The following is a 25853-nucleotide window of genomic DNA, read 5'->3' as shown; positions in this document are numbered from 1 at the left end:
AACCATAAGTTTGTTTTATATGTCTGTAAGTCCATTTCTGTTTTGTAAATAAGTTTATTTGTATCCTTTTTTTAGATTCCACATACAAGTGATATCATATGATATTTGTCTTTCTCTGGTATTTATCTATACTACAAAGCTACAGTAATCAAAACAGTATGGTACTGGCACAAAAAATAGACATATAGGTCAATGGGACAGTATAGAAAACCCAGAAATAAACCCATGCACTTATGGTCAGTTAATCTATGACAAAGGAAACAAGAATATACAATGGAGAAAAGACAGTCTCTTCAAAAAGTAGTACTGGGAAAACTGGACAGCTACATGTAAAAGAATGAAATCAGAACATTCTCTAACTCCACATACAAAAATAAACCCAAAATGGATTAAAACTTAAATATAAGAACAGATACTACAAAACTCCTAGAGGAAAACATAGGCAGAACACTCTTTGACATAAATTGCAGCAGTATTCTTTTGGATCTGTCTCCTAGAGTAATGGAAATAAAAACAAAAATAAACCAATGGGACCTAATTAAACTTAATAGCTTTTGCACAGCAAAGGAAACCATAAACAAAACGAAAAGATAACCTGCAGACTGGGAGAAAATATTTGCAAACAATGTTATTGACAAGGGTTTAATTTCCAAAATATAAACAGTTCATACAGCTTAATGTCAAAAAAAATCACAAACAACCCAATCAAAAAATGGGCAGAAGACCTAAATAGACATTTCTCCAAAGAAGACATACAGATGGCCAAAAGGCACATGAAGAGATGCTTAATATTGCTAATTATTAGAGAAATACAAATCAAAACTACAATGAGGTATCACCTCACACCAGTCAGAATGGCCATCATTAAAAAGTCTACAAATAATAAGTGCTGGAGAGGGTAAAGAGAAAAAAGAATCCTCCTACACTCTTGGTGGGAATGTAAAGTGGTGCAGCCACTATGGAGAACGCTATGGAGATTCCTTAAAAACTAAAACCATATGATCCTGCAATCCCATTCCTGGGCATATATCTGGAGAAAACTCTCATTCGAAAAGATACATGCACCCCAATGTTCACTGCAGCATTATTTACAAGAGCCAAGACATATAAGCAACCTAAATGTCCATCAGCAGATGAATGGATAAAGAAGATGTGGTGTGTATACACACACACACACACACACACACACACACACACACACAATGGAATATTACTCAGCCATAAAAAAAGAATGAAATAATGCCATTTGCAGCAACATGGATAGACCTAGAGATTATCATATTAAGTGAAGTCAGACAGAGAAAGACAAATATGCTCATTTTTAAAGTCATTTTCAATCAGGAAGTTTATTGTGAAAACCCAGTTTACAGATGAAGAATCTATGTGTCACTTCTACACTAAGAAGATTTACAAAAACTACCACTGATAACAACAACAACAAAAATGATAACATCAATGTAATTTTAATCTGTCCTTTTAAAAGAAAAAGAAGGCTTTATAAGAAAAAGTCAATCAATAAAAGTAAAAATTGATCATTTGAACATCATCAAAATTTAACTTTTGCTCTGGGAAAGACTGTGAAGAGGATGAAAAGACAAGCTACAGACAGGAAGAAAACATATGCAGACCAATATCTGACAAGTGACTAGCATCTAGACTATATAAAGAACCCTCAAAACTCAACAGAAAAAAAAAAAACAAAAAAACTCAATGGCCAAGAAACATGGACATTTCACCAAAGAAGATATACATATGGCAAAAAAGCACATGAAAAGATATTCAACGTCATTAGTCATCAGAAAAATACAAAGTAAGCTACAATGAAATACCACTATATACCTATCATAATGGATAAAATAAAAATACCAAAAGCTGACAAGGATACAGAGAAATTAGATCACTCATACACTGCTGGTGGGAATGTAAAATAGTACAGCCTTCTAGAGAACAGTTTGGCAGTTTCATAAAATCGTTAAACTGTGGTACACACATACCACCTGCAATAAAAAGGAACAAACTAGTGATGCAGGCAAACAATTTGGATTAATTTCCAAGGAATCATGCTGAGTGAAAAATCCCAAAGGTTACATACTGTATGATTCCATTTATATAACATTTTTGAAGTGACAAAATTTTAGAAATGGAGAATAGTTTAGTGGGGCAGGCGAAGGGAGACCAGGAGGGAGGTGAGTGTGGTTATAAGAGGGCAACGCCAAGAGTTACTTGTGGTGGGACTTCCCTGGTGGCGCAATGGTTAAGAATCCGCCTGCCAATGCACGAGAGACGGGTTCGATCCCTGGTCCAGGAAGATCCCACATGCCGTGGAGCAACGAAGCCCGTGCGCCACAACTACTGAGCCTGTGCTCTAGAGCCCACAAACCACAACTACTGAGCCTGCGTGCCACAACTACTGAAGCGTCCTAGAGCCTGCACGCCACAACTACTGAGCCCAGGCACCTAGAGCTCATGTTCCGCAACAAGAGAAGCCACTGAAATGAGAAGCCCACGCATCGCAACAAAGAGTAGCTCCCGATCACCACAACTAGAGAAAAGCCCGCGCACAGCAACAAAGACCAAACACAGCCAAAAAAATAATTAAAAAAAAAAAGAATTACTTGTGGTGATGGAACTATTCTTTATCATGGCTGTGGTGATGGACACGTAAACCTACACATGATAAAACTGTATAGAACTAAACACACACGCAGAGAAATAAGGACAGGAAAAACTGGGGAAATCTGAATAAGATCTGTGGGCTGTATCAATGTCAATATCCTTGCTATATGTAATACTGTATTGATACTATACAGTTTTGCAAGATGTTACCACTGGGGGGAACTGGGTGAAGGGTATATGGAATCTCCATTATTTCTTACAATTGCATGTGAATCTAAATTATCTCTGTATAAATTTCAATTAAAAACAAAAGGCCACAGTGTTATGTCAATTATACCTCAAAAAAAAAATGCAGGGCTTCCCTGGTGGCGCAGTTGTTAAGAATCCGCCTGCCAATGCAGGGGACATGGGTTCAAGTGCTGATCCGGGAAGATCCCACATGTCATGGAGCAACTAAGCCCGTGAGCCACAACTACTGAGCCCGCGTGCCACAACTACTGAAGCCTCCATGCCTAGAGCCCATGCTCCGCAACAAGAGAAGCCACCGCAATGAGAAGCCTACACACCACAACGAAGAGTAGCCCCCTGCTCACCGCAACTAGAAAAGCCTGCGTGCAGCAATGAAGACCCAATGCAGCCAATAATAAATAAATAAAATAAATAAATTTATTTTAAAAAATGCAGCTAAAAAAATGAAAGGTCGTGCTTATCTGGAAACCTTCCTCAATTCTTTCTCCTTTGCTGCCATATGTTTAACTCATCTATAAGAGTGCTGTTTATGTGCAATATGAGCAGGCCTCAGTGTTTGCCCTCAAGTAACTTAAAATCTTGTAAAATAGGACAAGGACCCCCAAAAACGTAATACAAGGTAGAATATTTAGAACATATTAAATGCCCTACAAGAGGCATAACAGATGAATGGATAAACAAAATGTGGTATATCCATATAATGGAATATTATTCAGCCATAAAAAAGAATGGCATTCTGATACATGCTGCAACTTGTATGAGTCTTGGAAATTTTATGCTAAGTGAAATAAACCAGATACAAAAGTATTATCCCGTTTATATGAGGTACCTAGAATAGGCCAAGTCACAGAGACACAAAATAGATTAGAGGTTACTAGGGGCTGGGGAGAGAAAGAAATAGGAGTTACTGCTTAATGGTTACTGAATTTCTATTTGGAGTGATTTTGAAAGTTTGAAAATGGAAAAGCAGTGATGGTTGCATAACACTGTAAATGTACTTAATGCTACTGAATTGTACACTTAAAATTAGTTTAAATATAAATTTTATGTTATATATATTTTACCACAGTAAGAAAAAAATTCATAGCAACTTTATTCATATTAGCCCAAACCTAAAAAGCCCAAGTGTTCCATTCAATAGGAGAGTGGATAAGCGAACTGTGATATATTCATATAATGCACTTCTATTCAGTGGGAAAAAAAAATGGTACAAAATACTAATAATGAATCTCAAAATAGTATGCTGAGTGAAAGCAGCCTTCCACAAAAGGGTGCAAACTGTATGATTCCAATTATATGAAATAAAATAAGCAAAATTTATCTATGGAGAAATAAATCAGAACAATGGTTGCAGGAGGGGTGCAAAGATTGATGGGAAAAGGAAATGAAAGAACTTTCTGGGGTGACAGAAATGTTGTACATCTTCACAGGTGCTTAGATTACACAGGTAAACGTATCTCTCAAAGCTCATCAAACGGTGGACTTAAGATTTGTATATTGCACTTATGTGAAAAACAAAAACACCACAAACAATATTGAACTTTACTTAAATTGAACTCTACTTATGTAGGCTAAAGTGTTTAGGACTGAAGTATACTGATATCCACAATGCACTTTAAATTTCAACAAAAAAATATGGATTGAGACATGAAGAGATTGACAAGTGTGATAAAGCAAATGTATTAAAGTGCTAACAACTGTAAAATATAGGTGGTGGGCACATACTAGGTGTTTACTATATAATTCTTTCAAGTTTTCTGAATGCTTCAAAATATTCATAATAAAATGCTGGGAAAATATACATACCAACAAAACAGTTGTTTCTCTTCTTCTCAAGAACTTGACTTATATTTCTAATACTACAGAGTGAGAATTTATTGTTGTTAAGTTTGTCCCCAGATGTTGCTCTTGCATACATGATGTAATTGCCGTTTTCTTTTTGTCCTAAATTCTTAGATTCTCCTGGAGTGCACTCTGTTCCAGAATCATGCTGTCAAAAAGAATAAAGAGTTACATAAACAGGAAGTAAAATAAGGTTTTCAGGTCATCTGATTAAATGTAATTTTCTCATCAGAAGAAAAATGGAAGCTTGTGGACTCTCCTTTAGAGTAGATCTTACAATTATTTTAGACTGTGAAAAGGAAGATAATTTGCTCTTTTAGGGGTCACTGTCTCAGAAGGGAAGAAAAAATCAGTGAAGGTATAACTACAATGGATACCTTTTTTATTTTTATTTTATTTATTTATTTATTTATTTTTATTTTATTTATTTATTTATTTATTTATTTATTTATTTATTTATTTATGAAATTTACATAAATCTTTGACACATTCTGCAATTATTTCTGTTAGTTGGATTCCCAGAGGTAGAGTTACTGAGTTCAAAGGTCAAACATTTTAAAGGTGTTGATACATACTGCCAAACTGCCTGACAAAAGGACCATATTAATTTACATTATACAACCACATGGATCAAGATTTCAATAGGCCAAAATGGGAAGGAATTGGCTTCCTGGCAGAAGTAAAGTTTTTTAAAATGACTTAATTTGACAGGGAAGAAGAAATAACACTGGAATTACACTTAGACCCAAATTATGGAAAACCCTAAATGCTAAGATAAGGAAATTGTATTAGCAATATCAGCAGGTATTGGAAGTAAGGTTGTGAACAGAAGTGACATGATCAGACCGATTAGGACTATACCTAGGGCTTCCCTGGTGGTGCAGTGGTTAAGAATCCGCCTGCCAATGCAAGGGACATGGGTTCGAGCCCTGGCCAGGGGAGATCCCACATGCTGCGGAGGAACTAAGCCTGTGCACCACAACTACTGAGCCTGTGCTCAAGAGCCCGCAGGCCACAACTACTGAGCCCACGTGCCACAACTACTGAAGCCAGTGTGCCTAGAGCCCGTGCTCCTCAACAAGAGAAGCCACTGCAATGAGAAGCCCACGCACCGCAACGAAGAGTAGCCCCCGCTCACCACAACTAGAGAAAGCCCAAGCGCAGCAACGAAGACCCAACACAGCCAAAAATGAAAACAAATAAATTAATTAAAAAAAGAAAAAAGAACTATACCTAGACAAAGATTCATCTGCTAAGAGTCAATACATTAAGACTTTCATACCGAGAGACAGGAACTTGTCTCATTTATGATTACAACTCCCCACAACAAAGTTTATAAAGTGGTTAACAGCAGGTATGCAATAAACATTTAGGATAGGATAAATAAATATAAGGGATAGGTGAACCACTCAGAGAGAAAGTAACATTGTTATAATACAGATACATGACAGGAGAGATAAAGACAGATTTTAGATAAAGATGTCAAGGGAGACAGACTCAGGAGTTCATGGTCTGGCTGATCTCACTATTAAATTACTTAATACATATTTACTAAGTACCTACTATCTGTATGTATGGTATCATGAACAACACACACAAAGGGATGAGGTGTATTTGAGCATGACAGAATCATTAGAAGTAGTCTGGTATGATAGGAAAAGATAGCAAGGTAGGCAAAAAAAATGTGAACCAATTTATCCATTCAACAATAAGCAATAAGTAATATTACATTAATGTATGAAAAACACCTCTCTGGCAACCAGGCAGAAGACAGATTAGATGGGAAGTGAAAAGAGAACAGACTAGATATCCTACTCCAAGTATGGCCCACAGACCAGCAGCAGCAGCATCCCATGGGAGTATCTTAGAAAGGCAGAGACTCAGGCCCGACCAAAGGCCCACTGAAATGGAATCTATACTGTAAGATCCTCAGTAATTTGTATGCACATTAAACTTTGAGAGGCCCTAGACTAACGAACAGAAGAGTAGTTGGAAGGGTACGCAAATCCCCTGGTAAGGGTTGGATGAAGGTGACTGGGAGAGTTGAGGACATTTAACTGCCCTTGAAAATGCAAATTAACAAGAGTTCTCTGCTCATCTCTAAAATTTCAATTACTCTTTTCAGACCATATCACAAAAGCAGACAAGAGGTAGAGAGATTCAACGCATTTTAAATACTTTATCCAAGAGTACTGATAATAATCTATCCATTTCTGATCGGAATTAGAAGAAGAAAGACTTGCAACTTAGTGAGAGGGTACTTATATTTTACAAACTGGGGGAACATTAGATAAGAGCATTTGAGAATTTTAAGCTATGAGACTACAATTGTTTTCTAAACTCATAAAAATTTCCATTTTTACAAGTGATAAGGTACAAGTAAATGAATTTATATGCAGTTTTCAAATGAAATTTTCCCAAACTTGTTATTTTAATAAGCCCCACCAAAATCACAAAGACAGAATATCTTTCAGTATTTTGTATTTCCATGTGTATTAATCTTCAGTTCACTTGAAAATCAATACAATGAACTGGGTATTAAATGATACCAAAGAACTGCTCATTTTGTCAGGTATCATAACCACATGGTGGTTATGGAAGAAAATGTCTAATTTTTTAAGAGATGCATACTGAAATGTGGAAGGGGGAATGAATTTGATTCTAACACCTTACGAAGAAAAAGAAAGAAACACAGAAAGGAGATGTGGCAAAATCTTGATGATCGTTGAATCTGAATCAGAGGTTGGCAAATCGCAGCCCACAGCCTGTTTTTATATGGCCTAAGCTAAGAATGGTTTTTCCATGTTTAAAAGATTGTAAAAAGAAAAACAACAACAAAGAAAAATATGCAACAGAGACCAAATATTGTCTCCCACACTTAGAATGTTTACTAGTAGACCACAGAAAAAGTTTGCTGACCCCTGTCCTGGATATGAACGGAAGACTTCGCCGTACTATTTGTCTCTTTTATGTATGTTACAAATTTTTCATACCGCAAGATTTTAAAATAACAGTCTCATTCCACAGTAGAGAAAGACAAATCTAGTAAACCCCAATAATGCTTTAACAGAAACCAAACAAGAACCCCACAATTTGCTAACATTCAAAATGTACTTTAAGCAATGAAAAGTGATTCTCATTCAATAAATATTTGAATGAATTGTGTACCAGGCACTATTCTAAGGTCAGGGGACACAGAAGTGAATGAAACAGACAAAATTCCTTGCGTTCATAGAATTCTGGCACTGTTGTGCTTATTTTCTTATTTTAATTACAAATATTCTATCTTCCTCCTTTTCAGTATTATGGTCAAGTACATTACTGTGTTCTGACATATAAAAACTAAACATTCATGTGTACTTGTTTTCACTGTAAACAATAACAACAAAAATTACACAACATGAAAGATTAGTAACTTTTAAAAAATGTAATAATTATGCAATACTTACTGGAGATCCAAAGTTATGTCCAACTTCATGAGCAAATGTAATGTGAGAGACTTTGGGGGGTACATGAGACCCATAGTTCTGAACAGTAATAATTCCAGTGTTTAAAGACTTCTTCTTACCATCTGAATAAAGCTTACTTTTTTCACATATGCCTCCAGAGCTTCCTAATTCAAAACAAAAGATGGCTAAAATTAGCATCTATTTCCCCCCAAATAATTTTCTAATATATGCTATATTAACTTGAAACATTTTATATGTATTTTGAGTCCAAAATTGGTACACACGTATATCAAATACTCAAAAGTTTCTTTGGTCCAAGGTTAGGAAGTCATTTCAAATAAAAGTTTTAATGGCACACATAAATTCCCAGGGTTGAATACAAAGTCCTTATAAAATGTTCCTCTTCATAATCAAAATGTCCCATTTTTCTCCCATTAATTTAGCAAAACAAATATTCAAGAGTCTGTTAAATTTAAATATTTCAGCATTTACACTGGGTCAAATCCTACACCTCTTCATCTTGTAAAAAAAAAAAAAAAACGAACAAAAAAACAACTTATATTTAAGTTAAATGAAAGTTGAACAAAATATTCTCAAAGAGATTCTGAGAAAGTCACTGCTACCAATAATAGCAGTGATGCACAAAAGTATGTGATTCACTATGCTGAGAGGAAACATACAATGTATTCTTAAAAAAAGAAAAGAATTAGTGGTCACACAGGCTGGGGGTAGGGGAAACAGAGGGAGACTGATAGAGGTACAAACTTTCAGTTACAAGAAGAATAAGGTCTGAGGATCTAATGTGTAACACATGATGACTATAGTTGATAACACAGTATTGTATAAATGAAATTTGCCAAGAGAATAGAACTTAAACATTCTCACACATACACAAAAAGGAAAAAGGTAAATATGTGAGGTGATGGTTGTATCAATTAACTTGGTGGGGGGAATCCTTTCACAATGTATATAAATATCAAATCATCACACTGTACACTTTAAATATCTTACAATTTTATTTGTCAATTATATATATCTCAATAAAGCTTTAAAAAAAAAGGAAAAAATATGTCAAGTGGGTAAAAAAAAAAAAAGGGAGGAGGGAATGAAGGAGAGAAGGTGGGAAGGGAGAGAAAGCAAATGTGGCAAAATGTTAACTGATTAATCTATCAGGAATTCACTGTACTACTCTTGCAACCTTTTGGCAAGTTGGAACTTTTTTTCAAAATAGGTTCAAAAAACTGAATTATGATTTTCCAACATGTCTTGAGGATACTTTCAAATTTTAAAAGAAAAATCTTCATTTTTACTTATATGATACATATTAAATCATGTTGTAGTTCACCTGTTCGTTTATAGTTCCTGAACGTCAGAGCTTAATACCAAAATGAAAGTGCTTTCACATCTAAAGGCAGTTAATTTAAGAAATTAGAAAAAGAACAACAGCAAATCAGAAACTGGCTGGCCAATCATTGTCTTTATGTACACTAAACTGAGAAGACCACAGTATTTTAAATAACTATTAAAGACTTTCAGTGAGAAGTTCTTTGGTTTACATTCAGATTTAAGAGGTTACTCTATTTAATTATTTTAATTAAAATATCACATGAATTAGGATATTCTCATAACTGATCAAATCATTTCAAATTAGCTTTCTACTACACACAAAGTTACAACAAAGTTATTAAACCATTTTTAAAAGTCTAACATAATCTCTGATAAAGCGTATAATAGAAAGCAATTCAAAAAAGATGTACACAAATGGCATGACACTACAATTGCTGCCTTGTTCCTTTTAATATTAGAAAGTACATAGCAACAAATCATAAATTTAATGACTATTAGGATACAATTTAAGAAGCTGAAATGATAAGGTGTTTTCACAGAAAACTAAGCTGAAAGGCTAAGTCATATGCAGATTTTAACCAGCAAAGGACTGAGAACCTCTATATTTAAAACTTACTACATTTTCTTTTTTTTTTTTTTTAAAGATTTATTGATTGATTGATTGATTGATTGCTATGTTGGGTCTTCGTTTCTGTGCTAGGGCTTTCTCTAGTTGCGGCAAGCGGGGGCCACTCTTCATCGCGGTGCGCGGGCCTCTCACTATCGCGGCCTCTCTTGTTGCGGAACACAGGCTCCAGACGCGCAGGCTCAGTAGTTGTGGCTCACGGGCCCAATTGCTCCGTGGCATGTGGGATCTTCCCAGACCAGGGCTCGAACCCGTGTCCCCTGCATTAGCAGGCAGATTCTCAACCACTGCGCCACCAGGGAAGCCCTAAAACTTACTACATTTTCTACACCAAAAACTGGATAGAAAGAAAACAGCAAATGATCTATGAATATTTAATATATTCTCTTAAGCTACTTCTACTTTTGGAGCTGAGTCCTAAGGACTGTATCACTATTTCTAGAAACTAGAAAAGATAGAAATAAGCACTCTGTATGTAATAATTACAGTCTATATATTACAGTTTTAAACAAATAGTAAATTAATATCCTGCCTCATCGAAGATCTGTCATATGCAAATTGGTCCAATGCAGTACTGTCAAACTTGAATTAAGCATAGAAGACTCCACGCTGCAAATCTTTATCAGTTAAAAAAAAAAGTAAATAGCATATATTAAAAACTCTGGTAATATACTTTCTGTATTTTTAAGGTCTATCTAATTTAAAGGAAGATCATACATAAACTTGAGTAAACTCTTCTGAAATATAGTCTTTATAATTCATATCTTGTTCAACATCTTAACTGCTTTTGGTTTTAATAACTATTGTTTATTTGGAAAGTTTATTATTTGTTACACAGACTAATAGCATATGTTGGAATACTTCAGTTATGCAGGAAGAAATAAAAAACTATGTCTAATATTATAAGTCATGGTTTAACTTTTTAAATACTGCAACCAGTTTCGATATGCCAGAAATTCAATTAATGATATCATAAATACCTACAGCTAAGCCATAACTCAAATTCAGTAATTGCTTTACACTGTAAATTTAAGATTTTACTACATATAGTCATTACTGAAAAACAGAAATTATGTAATGAGAAGAATAAAATGTTTTTAATTTGAGTCAAAAGCAATTATTGATGGATGGATGACTCAGTGACCAACAAAGAAGTATGACATTTTTCTATCTACAGGATAGTCTGAAAGCTAGTCACAGAATATCAGTCTTAAACTCTAAAAAAGACTCCCCCAAAAGAAAAAAATTGTAAAAACTACAGGGTAGTATAATACCTTGACAGAATCCATAAATAAAGTTTTGATGTGAGCAGGCCTAAGTATCTAAAACAATAGTATCATGCTGACCATACAATATTAATCTGAGCAGTAATTCTGAAGCAGACATTAGTACCACTCCCAGATAGGTTATTAGGAAATGTCTGAGGGAATTTCTTTATCTGTCAAGTCTGGGGAGCAGTACTCACATGTAATGGGTAGGGACCAAAGATGTTAAACATCCTGCAAGGGACAATCCAGACCTGTACAAAATGTCAATATTAAGTGTCCTCTATTCTAATGATGTAATATTTTAATGACGTAATTCTCCTAGCCTTTTAATTACACTTTCAAACAGGTTAAGAATTCAAGGAATATCAAGGACATAGGCTCAAGATGGCGGAGTAGAGGACGTGCGCTCACTCCCTCTGGCGAGAGCACCGGAATCACAACTAACTGCTGAACAATCATCGACAGGAAGACACTGGAACTCACCAAAAAAGATACCCCACATCCAAAGACAAAAGAGAAGCCACAATGAGATGGTAGGAGGGGCACAATCACAATAAAATCAAATCCCATAACTGCTGGGTGGGTGACTCACAAACTGGAGAACACTTATACCACAGAAGCCCACCCACTGGAGTGAAGGTTCTGAGCACCATGAGGCTTCCCAACCTGGGGGTCTGACACAACCTGGCGGTCCAGAAGGGAGTGGCACAATATATTTAAAGTGATGAAAGGGAAGAACCTACAACCAAGATTACTCTACCCGGCAAGGATCTTATCCAGATTTGATGGAGAAATCAAAAGCTTTACAGACAAGCAAAAGCTAAGAGAATTCAGCCCAACCAAACCAGCTCTACAACAAATGCTAAAGGAACTTCAGTAAGTGGGAAACACAAGAGAAGAAAAGGACCTACAAAAACAAACCCATAACAATTAAGAAAATGGTAACAGGAACATACATATCGATAATTACCTTAAACGTGAATGGATTAAATGCTCCACCCAAAAGACACAGGCTCGCTGAATGGTTACAAAAACAAGACCCATATATATCTGCTGTCTACAAGAGACCCACTTCAGACCTAGGGACACATACAGACTGAAAGTGAGGGGATGGAAAAAGATATTCCTTGCAAACGAAAATCAAAACAAAGCTGGAATAGCAATTCTCATATTAGATAAAATAGACTTTAAATTGAAGAATGTTACAAGAGACAAGGACACTACATAATGATCAAGGGATCAATCCAAGAAGAAGATATAACAATGATAAATATATATGCACCCAACATAGGAGCACCTCAATACATAAGGCAACTGCTAACAGCTATAAAAGAGGAAATCGACAGTAACACAGTAATACTGGGGGACTTTAACACCTCACTTACACCAATGGACGGATCATCCAAACAGAAAATTAATAAGGAAACACAAGCTTTAAATGAAACAACAGACCAGATAGATTTAATTGATATTTATAGGACATTCCATCCAAAAACAGCAGATTACACCTTCTTCTCAAGTGCACGTGGAACATTCTCCAGGATAGATCACATCGTGGGTCACAAATCAAGCCTCAGTAAATTTAAGAAAATTGAAATCATAGCAAGCATCTTTAACCACAACGCTATGAGATTAGAAATCAATTACAGGGGAAAAAAAACTAAAAAGCAAAAACACATGGAGGCTAAACAATACACTACTAAATAACCAAGAGATCACTGAAGGAATCAAAGAGGAAATCAAAAAATACCTAGAGACAAATTACAATGAAAACACGACAATCCAAAACCTATGGTATGCAACAAAAGCAGTTCTAAGAGGGAAGTTTATAGCAATACAAGCCTACCTCAAGAAACAAGAAAAACCTCAAATAAACAATCTAACCTTAAACCTAAAGGAACTAGAGAAACAAACAAACAAAACCCAAAGTTAGTAGAAGGAAAGAAATCATAAAGATCAGAGCAGAAATAAATGAAATAGAAACAAAGAAAACAATAGCAAAGATCAATAAAACTAAAAGCTGGTTCTTTGAGAAGATAAACAAAACTGATAAACCTTTAGCCAGACTCATCAAGAAAAAGAGGGAGAGGACTCAAATCAATAAAATTAGAAGTGAAAAAGGAGAAGTTATAACAGACACCACAGAAATACAAAGCATCCTAAGAAGACTACCACAAGCAACTCTATGCCAATAAAATGGACAACCTGGAAGAAATGGACAAATTCTTAGAAAGGTGTAACCTTCCAAGACTTGAACCAGGAAGAAATAGAAAATATGAACAGACCAATCACAAGTAATGAAATTGAAACTGTGATTAAAAATCTTCCAACAAACAAAAGTCCAGGAGCAGATGGCTTCACAGGTGCGTTCTATCAAACGTTTAGAGAAGAGCGAACACCCATCATTATCAAACTCTTCCAATCACTTCCAGAGGAAGGAACACTCCCAAACTCATTCTATAAGGCCACCATCACCCTGATACCAAAACCAGACAAAGATACTACAAAAAAAGAAAATTACAAACCAGTAACACTGAGGAATATAGATGCAAAAATCCTCAACAAAATACTAGCAAACAGAATCCAAAACACATTAAAAGGATCATACACCATTATCAAGTGGGATTTACCCCAGGAATGCAAGGATTCTTCAATATATGCAAATCAATGAATGTGATACACCATATTAACAAACTGAAGAATAAAAAGCATATAATCATCTCAATAGATGCAGAAAAAGCTTTTGACAAAATTCAACACCCATTTATGATAAAAACTCTCCAGAAAGTGGGCAAAGAGGGAACCTACCTCAACATAATAAAGGCCATATTCGACAAACCCACAGCAAAAATCATTCTCAATGGTGAAAAACTGAAAGTATTTCCTCTAAGATCAGGAACAAGACAAGGACGTCCACTCTCACCACTATTATTCAACATAGTTTTGGAAGTCCTAGCCACGGCAATCAGAGAAGAAAAAGAAATAAAAGGAATACAAATTGGAAAAGAAGAAGTGAAACTGTCACTGTTTGCAGATGACATGATACTGTACATAGAGAATCCTAAAGATGCCACCAGAAAACTACTAGAGCTAATCAATGAATTTGGTAAAGTTGCAGGATACAAAATTAATGCACAGAAATCTCTTGCATTCCTATACACTAAATGATGAAAAATCTGAAAGAGAAATTAAGGAAACACTCCCATTTACCATTGCAACAAAAAGAATAAAATACCTAGGAATAAACCTACCTAGGGAGACGAAAGACCTGTATGCAGAAAACTATAAGACACTGATGAAAGAAATTAAAGATGATACAAACAGATGGAGAGATATACCATGTTCTTGGATTGGAAGAATCAATATTCTAAAAATGACTATACTACCCAAAGCAATCTACAGATTCAATGCAATCCTTATCAAAATACCAATGGCGGGCTTCCCTGGTGGCACAGTGGTTGAGAATCTGCCTGCTAATGCAGGGGACACGGGTTCGAGCCCTGGTCTGGGAGGATCCCACATGCCGCGGAGCAACTAGGCCCGTGAGCCACAACTACTGAGCCTGCGCGTCTGGAGCCTGTGCTCCGCAACAAGAGAGGCCACGATAGTGAGAGGCCCGTGCACCGCGATGAAGAGTGGCCCCCGCTTGCCACAACTAGAGACAGCCCTCGCACAGAAACGAAGACCCAACACAGCCAAAAATAAAAAATAAATAAATAAGTAAATTAAAAAAAAAAAAAAATTTCCAAAAAAAAAATACCAATGGCATTTTTTACAGAACTAGGATAAAATATCTTAAAATTTGTATGGAGACACAAAAGACCCCGAATAGCCAAAGCAGTCTCGAGGGAAAAAGTGGAACTGGAGGAATCAGACTCCCTGACTTCAGACTATACTACAAAGCTACAGTCATCAAGACATTATGGTACTGGCACAAAAACAGAAATATAGATCAATGGAACAGGATAGAAAGCCCAGAGATAAACCCATGCACCTATGGTCAACTAATCTATGACAAAGGAGGCAAGGATATACAATGCAGAAAAGACAGCCTCTTCAATAAGTGGTGCTGGGAAAACTGGACAGCTACATGTAAAAGAATGAAATTAGAACACTCCCTAACACCATACACAAAAATAAACTCAAAATGGATTAAAGACCTAAATGTAAGGCCAGACACTATAAAACTCTTAGAGGAAAACATAGGAAGAACACTCTTTGACATAAATCACAGCAAGATCTTTTCTGATCCACCTCCTAGAGTAATGGAAATAAAAATAAACAAATGGGACCTAATGAGACTTAAGAGCTTTGCAAAGCAAAGGAAACCACAAACAAGACAAAAAGACAACCTTCAGAATGGGAGAAAATATTTGCAAACGAATCAACAGACAAAGGATTAATCTCCAAAATACATAAACAGCTCATGCAGCTCAATATTAAAAAAAACAAACAACCCAATCAAAAAATGGGCAGAAGACCTAAATAGACATTTCTCCAAAGAAGACATACAGATGGCCAAGAAGCACATGAAAAGCTGCTCAACATCACTAATTATTAGAGAAATGCAAATCAAAACTACAATGAGGTATCACCTCACACCAGTTAGAATGGGCATCATCAGAAAATCTACAAACAACAAATGCTGGAGAGGGTGTGGAGAAAAGGGAACCCTCTTGCACTGTTGGTGGGAATGTAAATTGATACAGCCACTATGGAGAACAGTATGGAGGTTCCTTAAAAAACTAAAAACAGAATTACCATATGACCCAGCAATCCCACTACTGGGCATATACCCTGAGAAAACCATAATTCAAAAAGAAACATGCACCCCAATGCTCACTGCAGCACTATTTACAATAGCCACGTCATGGAAGCAACCTAAATGCCCATCAACAGACGAATGGATAAAGAAGATGTGGTACCTATATACAATGGAATATTACTCAGCCATAAAAAGGAACGAAATTGGGTCATTTGTAGAGAAGTGGATGGATCTAGAGACTGTCATACAGAGTGAAGTAAGTCAGAAAGAGAAAAACAAATATCATATATTAACGCATATATGTGGAACCTAGAAAAATGGTACAGATGAACCGGTTTTCAGGGCAGAAATAGAGACACAGATGTAGAGAAGAAACGTATAGACACCAAGGGGGGAAAGTGGCGGGGGGGTGGTGGTGTGATAAATTGGGAGATTGGGATTGGCATGTATACACTAATATGTATAAAATAGATAACTAATAATAACCTGCCCTATAAAAAAATAAATAAAATAAAATTCAAAAAAAAAAAAGAATATCAACTAATTAAAGTAGAAGGAATGATTTTAAAAAAAGGAATTCGATAGGCTGTGGGTTATCTTGAGAACCTCATGTTGAGCTCTGCACGTGGTCAAATTCTAATACGTAAAATCAAACTAAAATTTCTAAACTAAGAAAAACAGAAGAGACAATTTCTACCAAATCAAATGTCTCAAAAAATGTTCTTTACAAATGGTCAGAGGAATACTGAATGGTTCAGGATTAGCTCTGGAGATGAACTCCAGAGCTAGCCTTTTTCAGTGACCTGGCAAACTGAGACTATGTTCATTGGGTTAACTGATAACATTAAGAGGGATAATAGATGAGCAGAATGTGCCTGAATAAACCAAAAAATAAAGGCCCCTCAAAAGACAGGTTAGAAGCGTGTAGCAAATGAAGTAGAACAAAGGGATTATCTAATATAAAGAATCTACTTTGTTAAGGAACCAATGTTTCAGTCTCTAAAATAAGAGGCTACTACCTGCTTAACACAGAACTGTGTTTATATAAAGAGAAGTTTAGAGTAATCTTTCTAGATTCATATTCAAGACTATCTTTGTTTTGGAGACCAGACTCCTCCCTTTTTGGGGCTCCATTCTAGGTCCTGTATAATTTCAAATGAAAGCCTCCAAGTCATCCCAACTCACAAGCTGTTTCTACTTATTATGGAGTTGGGGCAGGAGGTACTGTTTTTCTCATTAAGGTAACTGAAGGCAGTACCCAACCACAATAAGAAATTTTAAAAGAACAAATAAAAAGTAGCATAAACAAGACTTAAAGACAAGAAACCTACTATTCAAATGTTTTAACCCTCATTGCTTTTCCCAGCTTAACTGAGTCAGTGAAGCGGACTACAGCGAATAATTTCAGTAACTATTCTGTGAAAATTAACACAACAGTATCAAAACAAAATCCTTTCCACTACCATATATTTGAATAGTAAAACAGCTGCAGAGTTAAATGATACAACAGAAATTAATTAGGCCAAATAAAAATGAAAAAGATTAAGAAACAGTAACACATCACAAGCTGAACAGATCAGCTATAAAATGCTATTTTAAAAAATAGTGTAACAGCAAGCATTACTAACATCTACATGCAGAAACATGAAGTATCAAAGGAAGGGCAAAGACAGAAGAAATTACCATGAAAAATAAACAAGCTGAAGCAAAATGATTTACCTGAATTTATAGAGACAGAACAGACAAGGACCCCGTCTCCTAGTTCCCAAACCAGTGCTCTTCTAATTATGCCTTGACAATTACCCAAAATGATGCCTAAATAATATAGAGTAGTAATATTTTATAACTCATCTCTCTTAAGAAAGAAGGAAATAGATTCCATCTCTGCTTAGATGCAGGAAACATTTCAACTTCTTCTTGAAAATGTCTTAGAAAGATAAAAGTAGGATGTTACATTATAATAATACCTAGTAAAATAACTACCAAATGCACAAAACCTGGAGTCAAAAGGTCCAGATTCTAGGTTCTGTGAGATACTGGGTTGTTGACAAAGTCTCTGAATCCAATCCACCTGTATAATGGAGGAAATACTACCTACACCTCATAACGGAACTGAATTAATCAGTAAGAGCAAATACATAAAGTTCCTTATAAAAAAATAAAATGTAGGTCAAATAAACTCAGTTCAGGTAGTCTAAGGGCAAAGGGAAGTGAAGAAGAAAGCTGTCAAGGCTTATTCCAGAAAAAGTTGTGTTAAAGGGACAAAGATCCCTTCTCTTTGCCACTCTGGCCCCATTCTTCCTGCCGAGCCCCTCCCCAGAAGCTCTTAGAAAAAGGCTTCTGAGAGCTGGAGTTAGGGGTTTAACACAGAGTAAAGAAAGAGGGCATCAGATGAAGAACGCAATGACAAAAATACAAGTAATGTGGCCCATCATTTTCAATCCAGAACTGCTGCTTCAATAAAATAAGCAGCATTTCATAAAATAAGTGGTCCAGATATCATAAACAACTAGAAAGAAAAACTCTCCCCCAAACCCATAACCCCAGTCCAATCATGAGAAAAACATCAAAAAGACTGCAACAGAGGGTTATCCTACAATATCCCTGACCAATACTCCTCAAAATTGTCAAGGTTATAAAAAAACAAGAAAAGTCTGAGAAACCATCACAGCCAAGAAGACTAAAGAGGCATGACAATTAAACGTACTGTGGTATCCTGGACAAGATCTTGGAACAGAAGAAGGACCGTAGTAAAAACTAAAGAAATCTGAAAAAACTATGGGCTGACTTTAGTTAACAATAATGTACCAATATTGGTTCATTAATTGTAACAAATGTACCATACTAATGTAAGTTGTTAATAATACAGGAAGGTAGTGGAGACGACTCTATCTGCTCAATTTTTTCTATAAATCTAAAACTGTTCTAAATAAAAAAAATAGACTTATTTTTTTTTAAAAGTAGACATGAGGATATCTGAAGTTTCAGGAAAATTTGACCAAGCTCTCTCAGGACCATTACATTCTTAATGAACAACAGTCTGGAGTTGAAAATGCAAAATGGCAGAAAGTTTTTAGTCTGAGATCATCCAATCATTTGCCCAGGAGACATTTTGTGAGCAAAAATATTAAGATGGTGGTTTTCAAACTTTAGTATGCATCAGAAACACCCGGAGGGCCTCTTCAAACAAAGACTGATGGGCTCCACACCTGGAGTTTCTGATTTAGTAGACCTGAGTGAGGCCCATGGATTGACATTTCTAACCAGTTCCCAGGTAATACAGATGCTGCTACTCCATGGAGCACACCTGAACAGCCACTATATTAATGGTAATATATAAAGAAAACTGAATCCCTGAGTTCCTACAGTACTTACTGATGATTAGGGAGAAGGGACTATAAACTTTGTGATAAAATTATCCAACTAACCAAGGAGGGGAAAAGAAATTTCAGAATATAAAAGTTATAAAACATGTGAATTATCAAAGGAAAGAGTGAGTTGTTCAATCTGCTGACAATGCACGTAACACAAAACCAGCACAGATCATTGTAAAGGACAAATATCCAAAAATACTGCACTATGATATATGCAGCCTATGACATAAACTTGTACTTTAATGACATCATGAAATTGAGTACACTTTAAAATGTGGAAGAAAAACAAAAGCTTTGGAAACTAAAAAGGATATTCATTGCTGGCTTTAAAAAAAAGAGCAAGAAGTATAAAAGCAAAAATACAGTACTAAAGATGTTAAAATATGCATAACAAACCAAAGAATAAACTAAGAATACAAAAGCCTGACTTCCCCCGGATAAAGCAGAAGTTGATTCTTTGAAAAAGACAGAAATTATGTATCAGAAGGAGAAACTGCTGTGTATAGCTCAGAAGACGATAGACTACTGATCAAATTCTATATGGCAAAATTTATATTCAAAGAGTCCGGGATTCTTTCTACTCATCTTTCAATTCATCAATTTGTATTTCTCTAAAGTAGGCTACTGAACTTATTACACTGTGAATCACAGACCCCCACCCCGACTGCAATGGCAAGGGGATTATCCCATCCCGGCTTTCTCAGTGACAGTAGCTTTCATGGCTAAGGCAGAGACCCCAGCGGAACGTGGGGCCATGCAGTCAAGCCAGTGGAGCTATGGGTACTGGGCCTCCTGCCCACATCTCTTTTCAGGCAACACTTCCCTTTTGCTAAAATAAAGGTGAGAAATAACAATAATAAAGGCAGCCTTTCTTTTCTTTCTACCTGCTATTCCTGAGTAGGATTTCTCGGCTCTTTATCTCACCGCAGAAGAAGCAAGAACACAGTTTTCCCCTTTTGACTCTAAGAACCTCTCCCCATCCCCCTACCTCCCAAAATAATTAATTGATTACATTAACTTTTGTGAAAAAATTAATATTTTGCTTTTCAGTTTCAGAACTAAGTACCACTTTTTCCCATAAAATTATTTCAGCTACTGAATGTACCAAATGTCAGGATATCTCCCTGTTAGTACTCATTTACTCATTTCAAAATAAAAAGCTGCTTCAACTATTTTTCCATTTACATTATGCTTATGAATTCTGCCTAACTCAAGATGTGTAAATTTAGATACTGTACAGGCATCACTTTCTCCTATACTTTGTAAAATTCAATCCATCATGAAAACTGCTTTTCATTTCAAGTAGTAAGTCAAGACATATTTAGATAAACTACCTGAAGGTGCTCCAACCCAAGCCAGACCAAGGACACCATCATCAAAATCTCGGTCTGTGAAGACATAGGCCAAACAGTAGTCATCATGATTCTGCTCAGAATTTAATTCCAGAAACTTCTCCACACCAATATTTGGAAAACGGAAGGGATTTGTAGGATCCTTCTCATCAGCAGTTGTGTTGATCTAAAATCCAAAACAATGACTTTAACAAGCAACCAACGTTAGCAGAGCCTTAGTGTAAGTAGTATCTACCTGGACAATATGCTTGGGGCCCAAGGAAGTCAGGCCTAAATTAAAGCTTTTACAGTTATTCCCACTACCTCCATACCTGAGCTAATCATAGAAGCCAAAAAGGGAGGAGGGAGGGAGGAGGGAGGAGGGACGGAAGGATGGATGGGTAGGGGAATTAAAACTGAGTATATTACATTTCTGAGCAAGTGTTCACAGATTCCTGAACACTGAACACTTGGGATGGGAAAACAAGTTCTGCTTTCAAAATTTCCAATAAGGAAGTACAGTTTCTCAATTTAATCATTTGATGAGTCTCCTTTAGTGCTAATCTCCTACATATGATGACAAGTATGACATAAAACCCTATATTTCAGCTAATTAGTACAACATAAAAGAGATATTGAACCCAAAACTGTCAATTAAGCAGACAAATCATATTCTTGGTTCTCCTTGCCTAGAGTCATGAGTCAAGCACAACTAACTTCAAGTTCAATTTTTTTCCCCTGAATGTGAGCAAGAATTTTTTTTTCCTTTGCCAATTCATTTCTCTTACTATTTCAAGCTGAGTTCCTCCAGAATGTTTCCTTCGACACTTAGCTACTATACTCCTGGGTGCAGGTTCCTCCTTCACAATGTGAAGAATAATCAGTTCTGATACCAAACTTCAACTAAAACAAAAGCTTTCATTTACTACTCATTGCTTCCTTTCAGAGACCTCTGCCTAACCTTTGAAGTCCTAGAACAATTTGGTTTTCCCCAAGTAAGTCAGAGAATTACATACAAGACTGTTGGTAGAGAATAAAAAGGAATATGTATGAGAGTAAACATTGCTTAGAAGGGAAATCTCAGTCTATTGAAAATATCAGTGATAAGGCTATTACAGTTAATAAAACGAAAACTATAGATCTTTTTAGTATCCACATCCTTCAGTAAAAACCAAGGAGCTTACAAACAGGATGGTAGAAACACCACTGAAGGCAATTGCCTAAAGACAGATATGAGACCATCTGGTTCATCCATTAACAATTAACCAGAAACAATCAGTTATGGTCATCTAACACACACACACACACACACACAAATCCAAAAACAAGAACACTATATATTAAAGGTAGCCCATGCTTAGAGACATGCTGCATATCGCTTTTTCCCACTAAACATAGAAATGAAATTCTCTGATACTTCTGTAATATTGGCTACAAATAAAAACTGTATCTAAATTTTAGTTACCTATATTAAAAATGGGATGATTAATTTTTTTTAACAAATTTATTTATTTATTTTTGGCTGCGTTGGGTCTTCATTGCTGCACACGGGCTTTCTCTAGTTGCAGCGAGCAGGGGCTACTCTTCGTTGTGGTGGCTTCTCTTGTTGCAGAGCACGGGCTCTAGGCTCGCGGGCTTTAGTAGTTGTGGAGCGCAGGCGCACGGGTTTAGTTGCTCAGCGGAATGTGGGATCTTCCCAGACCAGGGCTCGAACCCGTGTCCCCTGCATTGGCAGGCAGATTCTTAACCACTGTGCCACCAGGGAAGCCCAGGATGATTGATATTTAAATATTTGCTTATAAAATATAAATTTCAAATTATTTAATGGGTCACAAACAAACTTCAACTGATGACATTTAAACTAAAGTTTTAATCTCAGTTAAAGGCCTGAAAAACAACTAATCGCCACATAACTCTTTTATATACATGCATCTCTTCATAATGCAAATTACTTTACTCAAACAAATGTGTTGCACTAAAATTTGTTCAGGTATTCTCTACTTTTCACTACTTTGCATTTCATTGCTCTGTCTACTAAATAGCAATACTTATACCACTTATCACTTTTACTTGCTCATTTAAAGGTTTATATTGCTCTCAAAATACATGAAAGCAATTGATTACAAACAGTTCTTATACAGTATATCGAACCATATTTCACCTTAAGACAATCCAATGTAATATTTAATCATGTCACTTCTAAAAGTAAGGACCACTTTCAGCTATTTTTTAAAATATATTACACGTATGTACTAAAACTATAATCTAGTCAACCATATTTTAAGAAGAATAAAAGCACAAAATATAAAGAAACCCTGTGGGGTATTCCCTGGCGGTCTGGTGGTTAGGACTCGGCGCTTTCACTGCCAAGGGCCTGGGTTCGATCCCTGGTCGGGGAACTAAGATGCCGCAAGCTACCGGCGCAGCCAAAAACACGCTGCGCAGCCATGTGGCACAGCAAAAAATAAATAAATAAATAACATTTAAAAAAATAAAAGCCATTAAAAAAATTTGTTTTAAATAAAGAAGAAACCCTGCGGCAAGTACTTCTGTAAAATGATGATTTTTAAAACCCAGGTTATCTAGCTTATAAACTCAGATTCTTAAAAGCTATATACTTTGAAAGAATTCATATTTAGAAAATTTTTGAAACAGTCCAATTTGTTAATAACAATATTTACTTATTAACAATTTATAACATTAAAACTAAGAATCAGTAGTTCTGGATCAGCATTTCTCAAAATGTGCACTGCAGGTCTTTGGAGTTTCAGCTGATGTTAATACAAAAAGGTTAAATTAGCTTAGAAAAATATGGATTTCTTTCCCAAAGGATTTCTCAAAACTTGAAATACATTAGTGTGCACTGTTAAATTTCAAGAGGAAACAGTATTAAGTGTTTTTCCAACTTCCAATTGTATTTAACCACTGTACCTATCCTTCCCTCCGCTGCAGCATCAAATGGGACACACTCTGTAATATACTGTGTAAGGCAAATCTGAAGAAACTGGGGAATAATATCAGGGAGAAAAATGTCAAGTATGGTATCTGCAGTTACTTAGAGTGCTTTCTAACTGGTATGTTAATCAGATAAATAGAAAACAGTACTTTCTACCATACCTCTTCTGCAGTCCAGATTAAAGTCCTATAGATTTCATTAAGTCATAAACCCAAGTATCCCCTCTGTGTGTGTGTAAAACCCAAGAGTAAAGATAACCTGCATCAGCAAACACAATTTAACTATTTAATGCATGAAGATGAAGTAAAAGGCAAGCATTTTTCTTTTTGTAAACATGATCCTTATTGTTTCTCTTTCTTAATGTTCTTAACTATTGAAATTCCTTACTTACTCTTATGCGTTTCACCATGAAACTGATATTACGGATTCCAGAGAAGTCTGTGGTCTGGTAAATTGTATCAATCGCTTTAACATGACTGGATATCTATTGATTTAAAAAAAAAGACATTTTAGAGGCAATGTCGAAATGTGAAAAAGACTGTGAATTTCCATTTCCCAAATCAAGAATTATTCATATTCCACCACATTCAAATTTTAAAATGTCAATGTCATATACTAGATGAAAGGATGAAAAAGATTAGTGAGCTGGAACAGAGAAGGGAAATTCAGTGACTTTTCCATATTTTTCTCTGGCCAAAACCAAACATGCACTCTTGCCTCAGTCATATATTGGGTTGGCCAAAAAGTCCCTTTGGTTTTTAAGTAAAAATAAAAGAGATTTTTCATTTTCACCAAGAACTTTATTGGTATTCACCATTTTGTTCCACTACCTTCTGCCATTTTTCAGGCAACTTCATAATTCCATTCCCAAAACTTTTTATCTTTTCAAGCAAAGAACTGTTCCAGGTACCTTTTACAATCTTCCAGGGAATTGAAATTTCTTCCATTAAGAGAATTTTGTAAAGACCGAAATAAATGGAAATCCGAAGGTGCACTGTCTGGTGAATACAGGGGATGAATCAGAACTTCCCAGCCAAGCTGTAACAGTTTTTGCCTGGTCATCAAAAAAACATGCGGTCTTGTGTTATCCTGATGGAAGATTCTGTGTTTTCTGTTGACTAATTCCGGACGCTTTTCGTCGAGTGCCACTTTCAGTTGGTCTAGCTGGGAGCAGTACTAGCTGGAATTACTCGTTTCGTTTTCCGGAAGGAGCTCATAATGGAGGACTCCCTTCCAATCCCACCATCTACACAACATCACCTTCTCTGGACGAAGACCGGCCTTTGGTATGGTTGGTGGTGGTTCATTTCGCTTGCCCCACGATCTCTTCCGTTCCACATTATCGTACAGCAAGGGTCCCCAACCCCTGGGCCGCGGACCAGTAGTGGTCCTCAGCCTGTTAGGAACTGGGCTGCACAGCAGGAGGTAAGCAGTGGACAAGCAAACGAAGCTTCATCTGTGGCTCCCCATCGCTCGCATTACTGCCTGACCCATCCCCCCACCCCCATCCGTGGAAAAACTGTCTTCCACAAAACCAGTCCCTGGTGCCAAAAAGGTTGGGGACCGCTGTTGAACAGTATTCACTTTTCATTGCCCATCACAATTTGTTTTAAAAAACAGAACGTTTTCGTTACGTTTAAGTAGAGAATCACATGCGGAAATACGGGCAAGGTTTTTTCCACTCAACTTACGTGGAACCCAAACATGAAAGCGAGTAACATAACCGAGCTGGTGCAAATGCTTTTCAGTGCTTGATTTGGATATTTTGAATATGTCGGCTATCTCCCACGTGGTATAACGTTGATTGTTCTCAGTTAATGTCTTGATTTGATTGCTATCAACTTCAACTGGTCTACCTAACCGTGGAGCATCGTCCAGTGAGAAATCTCCAGCACGAAACTTCACAAACCACTTTTGACACGTTTGATCAGTCACAGCACCTTCTCCATACACTACACAAATCTTTTTTTGCGTTTCAGTTGTGTTTTTACCTTTCTTGAAATAATAAAACATAATACGCCAAATGTTTTT

The 25853-nt window shown here is 36.2% G+C and overlaps 1 protein-coding gene across 1 annotated transcript in view; it reads right to left on the bottom strand.

The window, feature by feature from the left end:
* Positions 1 to 25853, bottom strand: part of ADAM10 (ADAM metallopeptidase domain 10) — a 107935-nt gene that overhangs the window by 19603 nt on the left and 62479 nt on the right. Inside the window, exons 7-10 of the mRNA XM_061182073.1 lie at positions 24214 to 24306; positions 20870 to 21053; positions 8157 to 8320; positions 4672 to 4855 (exon numbers count right to left, since the gene is read on the bottom strand). Coding sequence (XP_061038056.1) covers positions 4672 to 4855; positions 8157 to 8320; positions 20870 to 21053; positions 24214 to 24306 — 625 coding nt within the window. The remainder of the gene's footprint in view (positions 1 to 4671; positions 4856 to 8156; positions 8321 to 20869; positions 21054 to 24213; positions 24307 to 25853) is intronic.

This window comes from Eubalaena glacialis, chromosome 2 (genome assembly GCF_028564815.1).
Source record: "Eubalaena glacialis isolate mEubGla1 chromosome 2, mEubGla1.1.hap2.+ XY, whole genome shotgun sequence".
Classification (NCBI taxonomy): Eukaryota; Metazoa; Chordata; class Mammalia; order Artiodactyla; family Balaenidae; genus Eubalaena; species Eubalaena glacialis.
The sequence above is the reverse complement of the archived record's forward strand: the minus strand, read 5'-3'. Positions and strand labels throughout refer to the sequence as shown.